The 16,978-nt window shown below is 60.3% G+C and overlaps 1 protein-coding gene across 5 annotated transcripts in view; it reads right to left on the reverse strand.

Moving 5' to 3' along the window:
- The window catches only part of Whrn (whirlin), an 87,855-nt gene that overhangs the window by 5,570 nt on the left and 65,307 nt on the right, over window positions 1–16,978 (reverse strand). For 3 of the 5 annotated variants that reach the window (XM_071600866.1, XM_071600865.1, XM_027949453.3), the window contains 6 exons: window positions 14,408–14,610; window positions 13,315–13,351; window positions 12,281–12,493; window positions 11,433–11,642; window positions 8,654–8,686; window positions 239–310 (listed from right to left, as the gene is read on the reverse strand). In XM_071600866.1, the coding sequence (XP_071456967.1) occupies window positions 239–310; window positions 8,654–8,686; window positions 11,433–11,642; window positions 12,281–12,493; window positions 13,315–13,351; window positions 14,408–14,610 (768 nt within the window). The remainder of the gene's footprint in view (window positions 1–238; window positions 311–8,653; window positions 8,687–11,432; window positions 11,643–12,280; window positions 12,494–13,314; window positions 13,352–14,407; window positions 14,611–16,978) is intronic. The other 2 variants (XM_027949456.3, XM_027949452.3) reach the window with 1 other exon arrangement.

Genomic DNA, 16,978 nt, shown 5'->3' on the forward strand with positions numbered 1-16,978 from the left:
AGCAAGGCCCCCGGGCGGAACCCACTGGGGTCAGCTCCTGCCCTGCCCACAGTCACCGTGGTGAGCTAGCCTGGCCCTGCGGGAGATGGCGGAGGGGCCCTCGGTGTGCAGGCCTGCAGACACAGCAGAGGCCCTGTCCGCCCGCCTTCCCTGTGTCCTCTCCCCGTGGTTGTCACTAAGAGGAGCCCAGGGGACACCTGAGGGACAGGGCAGGTGGAACAGGGCTAGCGGGGCTTACCACGGACACGTCGGGGAGCGTGTTGACGCCGCCCTGGACTGCCTGGCCCGACTCCTCCAGGTCCAGGGTGTTCTGAAATGGACAAGAGAGCGAGCTGAGTCACCAGGAGCCAGCGGCTCCCTGGGAACCACGACCCGCGGGCCTCGGCACTGGACGTGCTTCGCCATCCTGACACAGCCGCTGTCCTCTCTATCTGACCCCCCGCAATTGGGGTCGGTTTTCCCGCCAGTCCCTTTGAAGCCGGTTTTCCTTGGGGACCTTCTGGTCATTTCTGGCCTCCCTGGAACACCTGGAGATGCAGGGGGTGGTCCTCTGGCCTCTCTCAGCACCACCGATGAACAGAGTCCCAGGGCCGTGTGAAGGCCCGCGGCCAGCAGGAAGGACAGGGACATCTCACTCCTTTCTGTCTTAGTGGTCTTCATCCCGAGGGGTGGTCTAGGGCTTAAGTGGACCTTATTCATGTTCCTTCTCTCCTTTCTGAATGCTCCCTTAAGTGACACTGTGCTGTCAAAGGGCCATCTCTGGGGACCCAGCAGAGGTCCTCTCTGGGCTGGACTCAGGGGCCCTTTCCACCCACAGAGCTGGGGATGGCCTTGAGTTTCTGGCACTGATGGATAATTTGGGGTGTCGACTCGACTGGCACCGAGAAGTGGGAGGTCTGTGGGGTGTTTCTCGAGGAGATCAGCATTTGAATCAGGGGCTGAGTGCCGCTCACCCTCCCCAGGGTTGGGGACGTCACCAATTTGTTAAGGGCCCCAGTGGCATGGGGCCAAGTTTACTCTCTGGAGCTGGGAACCCGGATTCTCCTGTCCTCGGGTTTCACTGCTGGGTGCTGGGATGGAATCCAGGCCTCGCACAGCGAGGAAAGGGCTCCCACACGGGGCCGCCCCCAGTGCTCGCCCGGGCCCTTGACATCCGCATGCAGCACCCCCGGATCCTGGGCCCTTGGACTCGGAGCTCCAGCCCCGGCTCTCTAGGGCCTCCACCGTGCCAGAGGGCGGGCCATGGGGCTCCTCGGCCTCCACCGTCACAGAGCCCATCTTGGCAGGGGGCTCTAGGTGCCCTGAGGGTTCTGCTCCTGGAGAGCCCTGACTCGCGAGAGGCCGTGGAGGCTGAGCAGGCTCTGAAGCCCCAGACTGAGCCCAGGCTGGGCACAGAGGAGGTGGGAGACCCGGACACCAGGTGGGCCAACGGGCGGGCACAGGACACCTGGGGGAAGGCCTCATGGAGGAAGGCTTCCTGGCGAAGGGGGCACAGGTCCAAGCCGGCCCCAGAGGAACCACGGGTGTCTCAGACAAAGGAAAGGGTGGACACAGAGGAGGGGACGGGAGGTGCGGAGAATCTTTGCGCAGCTCCGTGAGTCAAGCGTGGATGCGCTTGGATGCGAGCCTGAGGGCCGTCGGTTGCCATGGAGACAAGGTCAAGTTTGCCTCTTATGGAGATTCCCTTTGCTCGGCGCCCCCCCCACTCCTGCAGCCACAGTGGAACACCAGGGCCAGCGCGGGGTCTTCACGTGGCCCTTGCGCCTGCCTGGCTGTCACGAGGCACGCGCTGCTCGCTCACCTCTAAGATCCCACTCCCAGGTCACCTCCTCAGAGGGGGACCACCCACAGAAAATCGCAGCCTACCCCTGCCCTGCTGGCCTCCTCTCCCCACTGACCCCTGCCAGGACGTCATCCTGGAAAAACGAGTCAGGTAACGTCTCTCCCCTGCTCAGGGACCCTGGGCCCGTCTGTCTTCTTGGAGGAAATTCCAAACACCACGCCCCCTGTGCCTCCCAACTCGGCATGATGGGACCGTCCCTGCCCTCGCCACCATCCCCTCCACCCCCCTGGCTTTGCTCCTCTGTATGACCCTGATCGCCGCCGTGTGGTTTGACTGTCTGTCCCTCCTGCTGAAACACAACTCTGAGACGGCAGAGGTCGGATGACCTGGTCTCCCCTCAGTGTTCAGAACAGTGTCTGCTGGGTAAATATTCATTACACAGATTAATGAATCGATGGGTGAGCGGATCGGTCCATCACCCTAGGGAGCAGGCCCGAGTGGAGGCAGACGGGGCCGCAGGCCACCGTGGGAGCCTAATGTTGGCTTCAGCGAGGGGTTCAACCTGCAGGCCCCCTGGGCTACAGGCTGGGACAAAGACACGGGGGCTGTCCTGCTCTGGAGCCTCTCGGGAGCCTTGGGGATTCAGTCAGTGGCCGGGCAGGCATTTCCCAGTCAGCGAGGCCCGAGGCGTCTGAGGGAAGCTCAGGGAGGGGGAGAGTTCTAGAAGGAACACAGGGGAACCACAGACCTGGACCCGCTGCGGGCTGGGCCCTGGGCGCCGTTCTACTTTAGTTATCTCATGAACTTTCCCAAGGACCCTGAGGGGTGGCCCTGGAACTCTCCTGGTCACATTCGCTACAACTGAAGCTCAGAGAGGGAAGTGGCTTGTCCCAAGGTCACGGGGGCCATTCTACAGCAGCAGGCCAGGTTTCTCAGCCAGGTCTGGGTCAACCCAAGGCCCATGATGTCCAGCCCCACCGGGGCATCGTGGGAAGGAAGGGCCTCTGAAATGAGAGAGCACAGCCACGGCTGGCCCCTGCTATCCGGGGCATCCTGGAGCCAGGACAGAAGGTGGGATGGAGCGGGGGGGGGGGGGGGGGGGGGGGGGGGGAGGAGGCAGGATCCCGCCCGGGAGGGAGCGGGAAGTGGGGCAAGCGGCAGACAGGTCGGAACCCAGCCCTGCCAGACTCCATCTGCTGAATCCAGACGCTCAGGAGCCCCAAGTCCCCGAGCCATGTTCCTTGTGCAACCGAAATAGCTGCAGACAGCAGGCTAAGAACTCGGGGGACGTGTCAGCACAACAGGCTTCGAGCAGAGACTCAAGGTCAGAGTTCGTGCCTGGGCCCCGGGCACCCCCGACCACTGCTGGGGGTCCCTGCCCCTGCAGCCCCTGCAGCCCCTGGGGCTTACACCAAGAGGCACACTGAGTCCTCCTGGGTGGGACCCTTTACCCACTCTACAGCTGAGGTGACTGAGGCTCAGGGAGGGAAGGTCATCTACCCAAGGTCACACAGCAAGAATGGGGTAGGAAGCCAACTCCTATCCAGTGCCGGTCTCTACCTTCCAGACAAAAGCCCTGCTTCCCACAAGGGCCAGGACACCTCCAAGCCATGTGCCTGGTCCCCCTCCCTCATCCTTGGCTGGTGGCTCCCTTTACAAGGCTCCCTTCCTTCCCAAGGGGAGAACGCCTTCATGCCTGGCTTGGCCCAGTCAGAGCCCAGACCCCCCGAGTCTGGTGTGGGGCAGCTGAAAGGGGACAAATGCCAAGTGAAGAATGGTGACAACCCCTGCTGACCCTGCCATGTACACTCGGGGCTCCGGAAATGGAGGCGGGGAAGGCTTTGCTGGGACAACGTCCAGGCCCAGGTGCTGCCCGGGGCCACCTCAGCAGAAAGAGGCTGAGAAAGAGTCGCAGAAGTGGAAGTCCCTGCCTGAAGCCCCTGAGGCAGGGGGATGGCGGGCATTGCCAGGGCACCGCGGCCTGTGCCGCTCAGACCCCTTCCTCCTGCTGACCCGAATCCTGCCCTCGCGTGGCCCTCCCTGCTGCCTCAGGGAAGGATGTCGTCAGTGGAAACGGGGTGACCCAGAATCTCCAGAAGGTCAGGGCTCGAAGGGCCCCAGGACAAGTGTCGGAAACTTGTCTCGGGAGGGAGGGAGGGACGCGGGGACCTGAGAGCCTGGCAGGGACATCAGTCCGTCTTGTTTCCACTAACCTCTAACCCAAGGGCAGCATTCCTTCCATGACACATGGAGGCCTCAGCGCCTCAGGGGAACCGGCCACTGTCCCCTGGCAGAAGTCACAGGTCGGGCCTACCTACTCCCAGGTACTGCAAGAGTCACAGCCTCCTGCTTGCAGACACACTAGAAGCTTCCGCCCAGTGACAACAGTGTTTCATCATAGGGTCGGTGTCGGTGCCCCTTCCCTCCTGTGTGTTCACACTGAGGTAGTTAAAGTGGCCACTCTGAGAAGGGCCCAGCCCCTGCCTGCGGAAGGGCCCACAGCCAAACAGCGAAGGGCAAGGTCTAGGTCTAGGCTCTGGTCCAACCCCAAGGCAGCTCCCCTGCTGGCTAGCGGGAAAGCCGGCTCTGCTCTACGGGGAGCAGGGCTCAGCCACTGTCCCTCAGGCTCTGACCTGGTGGAGACTGTGCCTGCGTCCCTGTCTTCCTGAGGGAGGCGGGTGGCCTGCAAACCACTGCTGATCCAGCAAGGCCCTGCCTGGGAGGCACCGTCCTAGGCCACTGTGCTCTGGTGAACCGCTGGGTCCCCAGGAAGGTGCGGAGGCCCCTGGCCTGGAGCGGAGTGGCCTGTTCCACTCAAGAGGGAAGACACACTGCAGCCTCGAGGGGCTTGGGGCCAAGAACTTCCTGACACTGGGAGGCGGGGTCAGCCTACCCCATGGGTCCCTGCACACTGGACAGTCACAATGGCCTCTCGGGTCACTCCATCCCCCAGGCCCTCTGCACACGGAAGGAGGCATCTTAGATGCAAACAGCACGGCATGGCTTACTGAAAACTCCTCAGGAAGCTGGGACCCCAGCACCTGCTGCTCCCCCACCCCCTCTGCCCAGCATTGCCCACGCTTGGGCCCAGTGACCTCTTCCCCTCTTTGCAGTGGCCACACGCCTCCCAGCTCAGGTCCAGCTCCAAACCGTCCTGCCTCATCTGCTGCCCTGCTGACCCCCCTGTCCTCAAGATCCAGGCATCAGGCCACGCCTCAGCCTGTCACCTGCCCAAGGTGACCTGGAAGGAATGAAGTGGACCAGCCTCTTGGAGCGGGGACAGGCCCGCAGCTGCGGGGGTCTGAGCTGCCGCACCCTCGAGGTGCCCCAATGAGGAGGGAGGCTCAGAGGCCACAAGGGGCCCCGCCAACACAGCCATGGCCAGAGCTCCCTTGCAGCTCCCTGCAGGGCCAGGAGGGGGGGACAGAGAGGCTTCAGGGCAGAGGCCCTGTCCCAGCACCCTGGAGGCCCTGGGAGCCTCTATCCAGGCACAGTGGAGGCCTGGCTGCAAAGCCTCCCAAGTCCAGGTGGAAAAGTCTGAAGTCTAGACAAGACAGGGTCCCAGCTGCCATCCCTGACCTCCACGGCATCTGCTCGGCGGTGTAGGCCTGGCCTTGACCTCCACAGTCTTTCTCTACGGTCCTCTTTCCAGCTCACGGAGTAGTGAGAGGACGAGCTCCTCGGCTTCGCCCCTGTGAATCCACTGACCTCACTGAGCAGCCCTCAGGTGCTGGGTCTTCCTAGCCCAAAACACAGATGTGGAAACCGAGGCTCAGAAGGTTATGTCACCTGCCCAAGGTGGCCTGGCTACTGTCGTGGAGAGCCAGACCTGCTGGTAGGATTCTAAGTCTCGAGAGATGAAGTCCTTCTGCTAAAGACCTGCTTGCCCTAAGTGGAGAATTCTAGAAATGCTGGGCAGAACTTCTTTTTCACTCTGCTGTCCTAGCCAACATCTGTTGTTATTTTTTTCTTTTGTACTGGGAATTGAATTCAGGGACACCCAAACACTGAGCCACTTCCCCAGCCCTATTTGGTATTTTATTTAGAGACAGGGTCTCACTGAGTTGCTTAGCACCTCACTTTTGCTGAGGCTGGCTTTGAACTCACCGTCCTCCTGCCTCAGCCTCCCGAGCTGCTGGGATGACAGGCGTGGGCCACCGCACCCGGCTTAGCCAAAATATTTATGAGGGAAAATGATATTGTTTGGAAGTTGCAAAAAAAAAAAAAAATGCTTAAGGCTGCCTCTCAGTTCGACAAATGGAAAGTACACGCCATCTGTCCCCGGGCGGCTGCATCTGATTTCCTGTGGTCGACAGCCTCTGCTTGGAGGGCAAACGGCTGTGAGTGAACCTCGTTTAACCTGGGATCGATAACGCACCGCACGACCCGGGGACGGCAGGCAAACGGACACTGGCTCCACTTGGGGCACCTGTCTGGGTATCTGGCTACCCGTGACCCAGATGCCCGAAGCTGCCATGTGCTTCTCAATGCCAGAGCAAAGGACATTTTCCTAGGACATGGGAGGCGAGTATGTAGAGGACGTTTCTGCAGGTGGCCGGGGGCGTGGCTTCAGTGAGTTCCCGCTCTGCATTTCCTGGGTCTCCACTGGTGCCAGGTCCTGGGCTGGCGCCCTGCCTGCACCCACGTCCTCCGTGCCTACACAGCAGTTACTGCAGCAGAGAGGAAGAGCGTGTGAGCGCCAGGAGCTCAGGGATCTGGGCCATGAGTCAGAGACGTGTGCGGCTGTCGTCCCTTGACGGTGATCTGGGGTGATCTGTTGGCCAGCATTACTGCGGCCAAGAGCTACGGGCACCCAGCGATGCTGCCGACGGCACCTGGCACTTGAGGAGGACTAAACAGGGCTCCAAGCTCCTTCTCCCCCCGCAGGATGCTGCAGCCCGGGTTCGGAGGATGGAGAGCAGATGGGGTGCAGCTGTCTCCTCGCCGTGCTGCTCTGAACCTTTCCCAGCACCTTTGACACAGGGGAGACTCAGACCGCAGGGGCCGCGGGGTCTGCCTCTGGTGTAGTGGGTAGTGAGTGGGCAGAGCTGTCTGGAGGGCATACTGCTCTGCAGGGACAGCATAAGGCAAGGCTCTGGACACCCAGGACAGGCCCTGGTCACCTGCAAGATGGGGCTCAGGAGGAAGAAGCTTCCATCCTGTGGCCCTGCGTACAGGTGGCCTGGCTGCGCTGGGTGTCCAATCCGAGGTTTGTCCTATAGGTGTGTAGGGGGAGGGGCTGCCCAGGCAGCAGGGAGAGCTGGTGCCTGCACAGCCCACGGCCACCTCTTTTGGGGACTCAGGCTGTGCAGCCTTCCAGCCCTTCATGACCTACAGACCTCTTGGCCTGGCTGGTTCATGGGAACAAACCTATTCATCTTGGGACAGATCCATTCTTGTCTATTCTTGATGATGAAAGAGATCAGGCCAAAACTGTGTCAGACCATGCCAGTCCCTGCTCTTACCTGCTCAGAGCTCTCATGCTGCTCAAAGTCAAAGTCCCCAGCATATAATCTGCCTCTCCTCTTCCCCGCACTCACTCTGGAGTGTGCTCAGACACTCTAGCTCCTCAGGGCCTTTGCACATGCTATTCCTGCTCTGTAAACTGCTCTTCCTCTAGATGTGGGGTGGCTCTCTCCATCACAGCCAGTCTTACTCATGTGTCACTTCCTAGCCCCACGGAGTCCCCTTCCCTGCTCTAAGTTTCTCCTTAGCACCTGTCACATAACCCGCTGTGCATTTTCCGTCATCCACCTGGCTAACTGCCTGCGATTCCTGCTCATCTCTGGATTCTGCAGGGGGCAGGGCTCCTCAGCTGCTTTCTACCGACTCCCCAGCACGGACGGCTGCCGAGAGCACACGGCAAGCACTCCGTCAGGAAGGAAGGAAGGAAGAGGAGGAGGAGGGGAGGAAACATGACAGACAGACAGACAGACGGCTGGTGACTCTGAGCCAGAGGCTGGAGAGGTCCACCAGGGAAGCGCCTCTGTCACCAGGGCACCACTCAGAGGCGAGCGGACCGGGTCGGAATCCTCCCTCCACCTCTTCCCTAGCTGTGTGACCTCGAGCAAGTCGCTTTTCCTCTCTGGATTTCAGTTCTCTGTTCTATAAAATGGGGGTCATAGCTGTGCCGGCCACTCCCAGCTCCTGGGAGGGTGCAGAGGACACAGATGGAAAGCCCTACACCACAGAGAGCTCTCAGCGGAGGTCGGCTCTAAGGTTAATAAGAGAGCCTTGAATTATTCACGTGAGCCAGGCTCTGTGCTGAGCAGCAGGGGCTGAGTGGTGACCTCAGACATGGCTGCTGCTCTCCAGCAGCTGGTGGTCAAGGGGGTAACTGGTCAGGCCTGCAGAGACTGGAAGAATACACTAAGAGCCATGACAAGACAGAAGCCTGGGGGCTGAAGGAGCCAGGGGCCGAAAGCCACCTCTGGAGAGTATCAGGGAAGGCTTCCTGGAAGAGGTGGCACCTGAGCTTTGGACTGAAACAGGTTGTGTGAGGTGGAAAGGAGAAGATGCCAGCAGCAGCATCGCCATATGCAAAGGCCAAGGGGTGTCTCCACAGCAAGGCCCGACACTGTCATCCTCATTGGGACAGATCTAGAGCTGAGCTCAGAGAGGCGAGGCCACTTCCCGAGGTCACACAACAAGGACGGGCTAGAGCTGGGATTTGAACAGAGCGATCCTCACTCCAGGGCCTGAGGGCACCTGGCGAGTGGATGACCAGCAGAGACAGTGAGCACCAAGAAGAAAGCCCAGTCCCCAGCAGGGACAGTGCAGACAGAGGGGTGGCCAGAGGGGCCAGAGCCCCCTACCTCTGCCCCTGGCTAAGGGACTCCCACAGTCCCCACCCGGCAGGAAGGACGGTACCTCCATCAGGTCTATAAGCCACAGCAGCCGCTCCTGGGGCGGAAGGATGGGCAAAAGGCAAAAAGAAAAATACATCAAATAAATATGAGGGACAGGCCGCCACAGCACCCCCGCCCAGGCCCACGTGCATGCAGAGATGAGATTCTCCCGCCCCTTCCAGTTGGGGAAGGGCACACCGCTCCCCACCCCTCTATCCTGCCGAGAAGGAGACAGGGTCCCCACTGCTCCCCTGCTGCTTGCAAGAAAGATGCTTGTCCATGAAAAGGGACATGCTCCTCCCTGGGGCAGGGCTGGGGTCACTGTCCCTTTTGGCAGGAAGAGGCTTAGAGGAGCAAAGTGACGTGTCTGGGCTCCACCTGCTCATGAAAGGCAGGCTTCCAGGTGGACCCTGCGTGCAACCCCCAACCAGGGGAGGCCTGGCTCTGGGGCGGCCCGAGCCCCGCGGTGCAGAGACCATAGTGCAGAGAAGTGGGCCCCTGGCACTGCCCCCATGGGCAGCCATCAGAGGGGGATGGCCGTCCCTCACCTGGTGCTTTCCAGGCCTCCACGGGTCAGCAGGGGCCTGGGTGCAAACCCCCAGGTGGCGTGGAAAAAACCAGACAGGTCGGGAAAAACCATGGCGCCACCCGCCTCGGAGCATGGCGGCACTTGCGGGCCCTGGCAGGCTATCTGCTCCCATGGGCCCCGGCAGCCTTCCACTCAGTCCTCCCCACAAGCTGGGGGACGTGGAGTTATGACCCTGCTGCAAGGGAGGACACTGAGCACCGGGAGGCCAGCTGGCCTTGCCGTGCCCTGCAGCCTTCCCTGGGAGTCCCCCGGGGAACCTGGGAGCTTGCCCGGGTCTGGGAGTCCCGAGCCTGACGTGCCCGTGCTCCCTGCCAGGACGAGGACTCAGAGTAATAGCTGTCCTGAGTCATTCCCGCCTCAGACACGGGGAGCCTCACGTCCACCCCTTCCATCTGGCCCCCAAAACTCCCTGCTCAAGACCATCCTGTGGCCTGAGATCCACCAGCCTGGGGGCCCCCGTGTGCAGTGAGTGGCTCTTGGCAGGGAAGGCCACAGCTGGGGTCCAGAGCGGCCGGAGGAAGTGCTTGGGTAGGGGAGATACCCAGGCCAGGCCAGGCCGCTGCTGGGCCCCCTGTGGCCTCTCCGCCTGCCCCGCCCTTGGTCCCAGGCTGCTGTAGGCCATTTATGGCCCCTCAGGCCATTTATCCAGGGGAATCTGAGGCCCAGGACACCCAGGACCTAACCCTGTGTCCCCTGCTTCCTGGACCAGGAGAGATCCCAGCCACTCCATGGAGCTGTGGTCCCTGATTCCAAAGGGGCACTGCAGAATGACAGGCTGTGGTTCCCCGGGTTTAGGAACAGTGGCTCACGGTGGCTAAAGCCCTCTGTGGCCATTTTTGTGGCCCAGCTCATGGAGTCGGACTCAGAGAAAGCGCGGCCCCGGGAGCCAAAGTCTGGCTGCTTGAGGCCATGTGTGCCCAGGACCAGCTGCGGCCCTGTCCCACCCTGGAAGTGATCTGCTCCTCCAGGAACTCAGAGCAGCCACGTCCAGAGCCCTAGAGGGACGCATAGCAACTTCCGGATCCCCTGGAAGGGTGAGGACCTTGGGATGAAGGTGACTGAGGATGTTAGAGGTGGGGGTGCAGGAGCAGAGGATCCCTCAGAGCCCTGGAGCTAAAGAGAAGTCACACGGGGCGTCTATGAGAGATAGGGGAGCGGGCGACAGGGCCACGGCTCACCAATGTCCACTAACCACCCGTGTCTACGACCTTGGACCTGCTGTCCCCGGTGAGCTCTGATCTCCCTCCAAAGGGACCCATGACCCCGTGTCCTCGTGGTCTGAGATTCCCCCGGTAATGGCTCCCAGCTCAGCACCTGGGGGCAACGGTGCTCGAGAAACATGCCTTCCCCTTCTTTCCTAGAAGAGTGGGGACAAACCTCCCAAAGGCAAGAAAGGGTATGGCGGGCAGAGCCATGCCACCCTGGCCTGGCCCGCCTGGCCCACTCCTCCGTGTGGATGGCAATGACCCATTGTCTCTGGGGGGGACAGAGGGCAGAAGGACTCTGCCTGCCTCTGAGCACCCTGGGCCTGGCACAGAGTCACGTCCACGCTGTTCCATGGGGCAGGCAAGTCGGTAAGCAGGTCAGGCTGGGCCTGGGGCTCCAGACAAGGGGTGGCCTCTTGATCCGAGTCACCGTGACCACTGCTGTTTACTGAGTGCTCACCCTGAACCAGGCACAGCGCCAAATGCTGTGTCATCTTTTTAGATCTCCCACAAATCGTTATTGTATGTATTTTTCTTTTTTTTGGTACTGAGGAATGAACCCAGGGGCACTTAACCACTGAGCCACCTCCCCAGCCCTTTTTTGGATTTTATTTAGAGACAAGTCTCACTGAGTTGCTTAGGGCCTTGCTAAGATGCTGAGGCTGGCTTTGAACTCGTGATCCCCCTGCCTCGGCCTCCCAGGCCACTAGGATTACCACGCCTGGCTGTATTTTTTTCTATTTGCCTAATGACCCTTGTTTTAACCTTTCCTCCGGACTCTGGCACCCAGACCGAGAGTCCCACTAGGCCTGCTCGGCCTAGCACCTGTGCCTGGCATGCAGTAGGTGCTCAGCAACCATCAGGCTTCTAGAGACGAAGAGACCAAGGCTCAGAGTGACAGGGCACGACAGGGAACTGATGGGGCTGGGACTGGAACCTGCCTGGTTCACCCCAAAGCCACCGTCTCAACTCTGCCCCTGATCTTCAAGCCAGGCGGGGGGGCTCACCCTGGCCGAGCTGACGGTGGTGGAGGTGCCGTGGCTGCCTGTGGACGAGCCCGTGTCGCTGTAGGAGACCATGGAGTAGGTGTCCCCGGCCCCAGGGCCCGGCGGCTGACGTGCCTTCATGGACTCGATCTCCCGCCTCAGCACCAGGTGGTCAAAGCGGTCCAGGTCTTGTGGGGAGATGGTGCCTCTTACCTCAGAGAGGACAGCAAACTGGAGGTGGGGACAAGAGAGGCACTCAGCAGAGTACTGGCACCAGTGTTCCTAGTCCTCTCAAGTGACCTGCATGAACCTTCTATGGCTCCCCAGTACCCTCAGGAGAAAGTCCAAACACACACCTTTGGGCAGACACAGCCCCGCCTCCTCTGACCCCACTTCCCTGCCTCGTCCTCCTCCTCCTCAGTACGTCCCTGAAGACGCCATGATGTTCCAGGCCACAAGGCCCCTGGCTGGTCCCTTCCACCTCGAGCACCCTCCCCCTCCAGATCATGTCTCCCAGTCGCACTTCCTGCACGCCCTCCCTGGGATCTCATCACTGCTTCCTTTGTGCAGCTTCTGAGCCTCAAAGGGACTCCTGCGGGAGCAGGGTTCCACGCTGGTATGTGGCAGGGTCACCTGCGGCTTGTCACAGTTCCTGACAGCGGGGAGGGGCCTGGGCATTGCCAGGAGTGTTCCAGGACATCCCACTGCAGACTGTGGCGTCAGGGTCCCAATCCGGCCCTTTGTCTGCTTCCCCGGGAGCCGCGAGCCTGGCGGGGGGCTGCCTTGGTCATCCGTCTCTGCCCACAGCTCAGTCGGGCCCAACTCCTGGGAGGCTGGGGGGAAGGAGTGGGGACAGGGAGGCAGGTCACCTTGGCGTGGGTGTTGAGCAGCTCGAACAGGGCCATGACCAGGGCCTCCACGGAGACGCTGCCGCGGCGGTACTCGTCCAGGTAGTAGGTCATGGTGGCGCGCTCCTGCTCCGACAGCAGGTGCCGGGCCTGTTCCTCCAGCAGCACGCGGGTCTGGTTCCCCAGGCTGCTCAGCGTCACCTGGGAGCCGGCTGGGCCCTTATAGAATCCTGGCTGGAAGACAGGAAGGTGGAGGCCTGGGATTCTGCAGACTGGGGCCAGAGGCACACCCAGGCACCCGGACCAACCCCAATGTGTGACCTGATCAGGGACAGAGCCGCAGGGCACACGTCATCCCACTCAGTCAGGCGCTGTCGCCGGGTTCCCGTTTCCTCCTCCAGGTTTCACTGTCTCCCGGGGACACTGGGGACGCCATTAGTGTCTGTATTTCTACAGTGTAACTCAGGTCCTCACCGTCTCCCCGCCACTGTCTCCCGTCACCAGCTGAGCTCAGCGCTGGTCCCTGGACTTCACAGTCACCTGCTCAGAGCAGCTGGAACAACCTTGTCACTATGTCACTCCCTGCTTAAGAGGCTTTCAGGAACTTCCCATGACTTCAGGTCAGAAGCCATACCTCTTGTCATGGCCAGAACGCCCCGCGGGACCTGCCATCCTGCCTGCTGTCGTCTTGTTCCCCTTCCAAGCCCGCTCCCTGCCTCTGGGCTTGGGCACTGCTGCTCCCTGGAACTGGGTCACAGCCCTCCGCCCATCTGAGTTGGAGCCTCATCTGCTGCGCTCTCTCTCTCTCTCTCTCTCTCTCTCTCTCTCTCTCGTGACCCCACCTCCTTGCCTTCATGGTACCAGGCATCCTTTCTAACCAGGCATTTGTCTGAAGGTTTGCTTTGTTTTCTGACATCCTGGGTGTCACCCCCAGGGTGGCAGGGCCTGGATCCTCCAGAGGGTCAGCCACGCCGGCTGAACTGTGTCGGGTGCAGAGCTGCTCAGCACACTCTGCCTCGCCCAGAGCTGAGAAGAAGCCCAAGCCCTCACCCTACCTTGTTGGTCCCTTCTGTTGTGACATCCCCTGGAAACCTGTGGAGAAAGACAGCCGTCTTCAGCTGCCCGTCTGAGCAGATGGCCAGGCCCAGCAAGGGCAAGGAAGGGCGGAGCTTTGGAGCCACACACTCATGGCCCCTGAGTGCCGCTGGCCAGTTTGGGGGCTACTCAGTGAACCCCCAGACAGATGGGCAGCTTCCAGCCCCCCCCCTCAACAACATGGGCAGCACTGCCAACCCCACGCCAGATGGACTCCTGCGCTGTCTCTGCCCCTGCGGCACCAAGCGCTCCCAGCTCAGCATCTGGGAGCCACAGCGCTTGAGGTAACAGCTGGAGAAGGCTCCGCGGAGATGCGCAGCTCAAGGCCAGGACAGGGGGACGAGCGGATTGCAGCTCCCCAGGCAACCGCAGGGGCGGCTCAGCTCCAGCCCATGTTTTTGGGTGGTGGGGGGGAGGGGGGAGCGTGGTAAAGAAGGCTCAAGTTGCCAACTTCCTAACACTTCCTCATTTTTAATAGCCAGAAATACAGATTTTTATGTGAACCCTGATGTCTTTTTAAATGCTGGCCACTGATAACAACAACAACAACAAAAACCAACATTATGAAGGGAAAGAAAGGAAAGGAGAGGATGCTCTGGGGTGTATCTGGCCAGGGGGCCACTGGCCACCAGGCTGAGACATCTGATGAAGACCCAAGGTGACATGTCACATTATTAGCCACTATGCAGCCACCTGGCAACTGTCCCTCTGGTATGACTTCCGGGTTCACCCTTAGCTCCTGGTATTCTCACTAGTAGACCTGGGGTGGGGGCAGGGTCGGTTTTCAGATGAAGGAACTGAAACCCAGGAGAGTGTCACGGGCTTTGTCTGACAGCAGACGAAGAGCTGGTCCTGCATCTCAGCTGTCCACGGGGAAACTAAGGCCGGGGGACAGGGGTTTGCCCAGAGCCATGGCCTGAAAATAAAAGGGACCCTGGTGCGGGGAGGCCCGTCCCGGCTCCAGCTCCGAGAGCGGACAGCGGCCGGGGACGTCCTGACTGGGAAACCGCGCAGGGTCCCCGCGCCCCATGTGCGCGAGCGCAGAGGCCAGACCCTGCCGAGTTCGTGGCGCTCTCCCCAATCCGGGAACTGGCGATCCACTTGGTCTCGTCCACCGTGGTGCGGGCGTGCGGCAGCCTCCCGACGTCCTTCACGGTCAAGATGAGGTGCCGAGAGGACTTAAGCAGCTTGACTGCCTCGTCGTGCAGGATGGTGAGGAAGCTCCGCCCGTTGGCCTCCAGGATCTGGTCCCCAACCTGTCAAGACCCGCACACAACAGTCACCTGGGCTGTTTGCAGGACAGTGACTCAGGCTGGGGGCTTCACAGCTCTATCCCAATTCTCTGGCCAGCCTGCCGAGGAGGTGGTCGAGGCAAGATCAGAGAGGTGTGTGCATGCCTGAGGGTCACACAGCAAGGAAGGGCAAAGCTGGCTTCCAATTCCAAGCCTGAGCCCAGAATCCTGTTAGGAGAGCGGGCACCTGCCCAACCCAGCAAGGCTTTGAGGGGCAGATCTGCAGCCCCAAAGTCTCCTTTTGTGGAAATAAGTCATCTTCAGGCTGAGACGGGGTGGGGTGGGGTGTGAATCTCATGGTGGGTTAAGGCAAGAGGGGTGAAGGCAGACAGCAGTATTTTCCTTACACGTTTATAACTGTTGAGCCAACTAGGCCTTCCCTGAAAAAATATGTGCGTGTGTGTGTGTAGAACAACGAGCCAGCAGTTTCATTTTGTGATGTGGAATAAACCACATTTTTAATGAAAGCATTTAAAAAATAAAGGCAGAAAACCTAACCTTCTGATAAAAACTGTGTGATAAAAACAGAAGAGGCTGGTGTGTGGGGGAAGGGGCTGCCCGGGGTCCCTACACCCTGGCCCAGGACACCCAGACGCTGATCATGGCTGGTGCCCCCGCCTGTTGGCAGCACATGGTTGACTCCTGGTGTTGCACCAGCATTTTTTAAAGTAAGATCTGGATGAGGGCAGCCAAGCAGCCCCAGAGGAGCGGAGATGTAGGACGAGGCTAGAACCGGCTCCCTGGGCCCGCTTCCCAGGGCTGGTCTGCAGTGCACGCCCAGCACCCACGGACAGTACTGCTCCCCTCCTGTGCCACACGCCGTGCTGGGATGCCACCTGCTCCTGCCGATGCTGCTCACAGGTCGAAAGCAGACCCAGTTTGTGCCATAATTGAGTCCGCATCAGCGTCTCTGCTCTGGATTCCCAGGGCTCCCGCACAGCGGGATTCAATGAAAAGTCATCGAATGAATAAAAGTGATCCTGGTCTTGGAAATCAGGAAGGGGTCCTGTGGCCCTGGTGTGGGAGATTAAACACCCGAGAAAAGTGGAGGCAACACAGAAAGCAAGTTTTATTTAAGAGAGAGACAGAGACAGAGATAGAGATAGAGAGAAGGGGGCCCAGAGCTAGGTGTCCGAGGGCGTGGGTGTGTCCTGCTCCTTTATAGACTCCCAGAATCCCCCTTTAAGCCCCCACACCCTTTCTTCTCGTTAGCAACCCAGTGATAACCAGCCCTCATCTCGGCCTCCACCATTCATTATCCATGCTGACCGCCAGGCCTTCTGCCCCTGCCTCTGTTTGTCAGGAATGTGACATTTCCTGTCCCCTCTGGCCAGGCAGGACGACAGGCAGGTTGCTTTTGGGCAAAGAAAGCATGTAGGGAGCCAGCACAGGGGGCTCATCTTAGAGAATCACTCTCTCAACCTCAGCTGTCTGTCCCCCTATAAAAGGACCCTCCTTCCCATCCGTTCCTAGGTCCAGACCATCCCTGCCCCAGTCCAGCAGGGACAGGCACATTCTCCGCCATGTCTGTCCCTTTCCATGACTCTCCTTACTTAGGATCCCCAGCACCCTTCGGAGTAGCTTCCTACTCTTGATTCACTAGAGAGACACAGGCCCAGGGAGCTTCTAGCCTTACCCACAAAGCGGGGGACCAGAAGCCTTTCTGATTTCGGAGGTTTCCGGACTTTGAGATAGTTGCACAGACTTTACTGGTTGAGAACCTGCCAAGTCTGAAGTGCTCTGAGATCGGAGACCTTTGGGGCATCATTCAGGGTCTGTGGGGTTTCAGAGGACTTCAGAGAGTCCAAGGGCACTCAACCCGCTGCTAGTGAAGAGGAGGGGCGGATGCAGGCCAGGTCGGGTGGCCCCAAGGCCTCTGCTTCCTGCTACTGAGCCTCTGCCAGGCGCTGGCTGGTCTGAAACCCACCGTCCCGCCACCCCTCCCCACCCAGCCTGCCGCAGCCACAACTGAAACCCTGACCCTTCCACAGCTCCGCCCTCTGAGCAGCTCCTTTAGCAAATCCACCCTGTTGGTCCCCTCTCCTGGGTCCCCCTGCCACCTGCTGACCCCTAGGTTCCCGAGGTGGTCCCCTCCTCACGTGCATTTACATCTAAACTGGCCACAGACACAGGGCCAGATGGATTCCATCGACTTCTTGCTTTTGTGACATCCCTCCCACTTAAAAATGTCCCACGACCTCTCACATCCAGGACACAGCAGAGTGCTACGGTCACAGGTGTCACGCCCACGACCTGGGTTCCCTTCTGGGCTCTGCTACTCTCAGGCCGTGTGCTGGGTCCCCAGGGGCTTTGGCACTTCATTTGCCTCAGG

This window comes from Marmota flaviventris, chromosome 13, assembly GCF_047511675.1.
Source record: "Marmota flaviventris isolate mMarFla1 chromosome 13, mMarFla1.hap1, whole genome shotgun sequence".
NCBI lineage: Eukaryota > Metazoa > Chordata > Mammalia > Rodentia > Sciuridae > Marmota > Marmota flaviventris.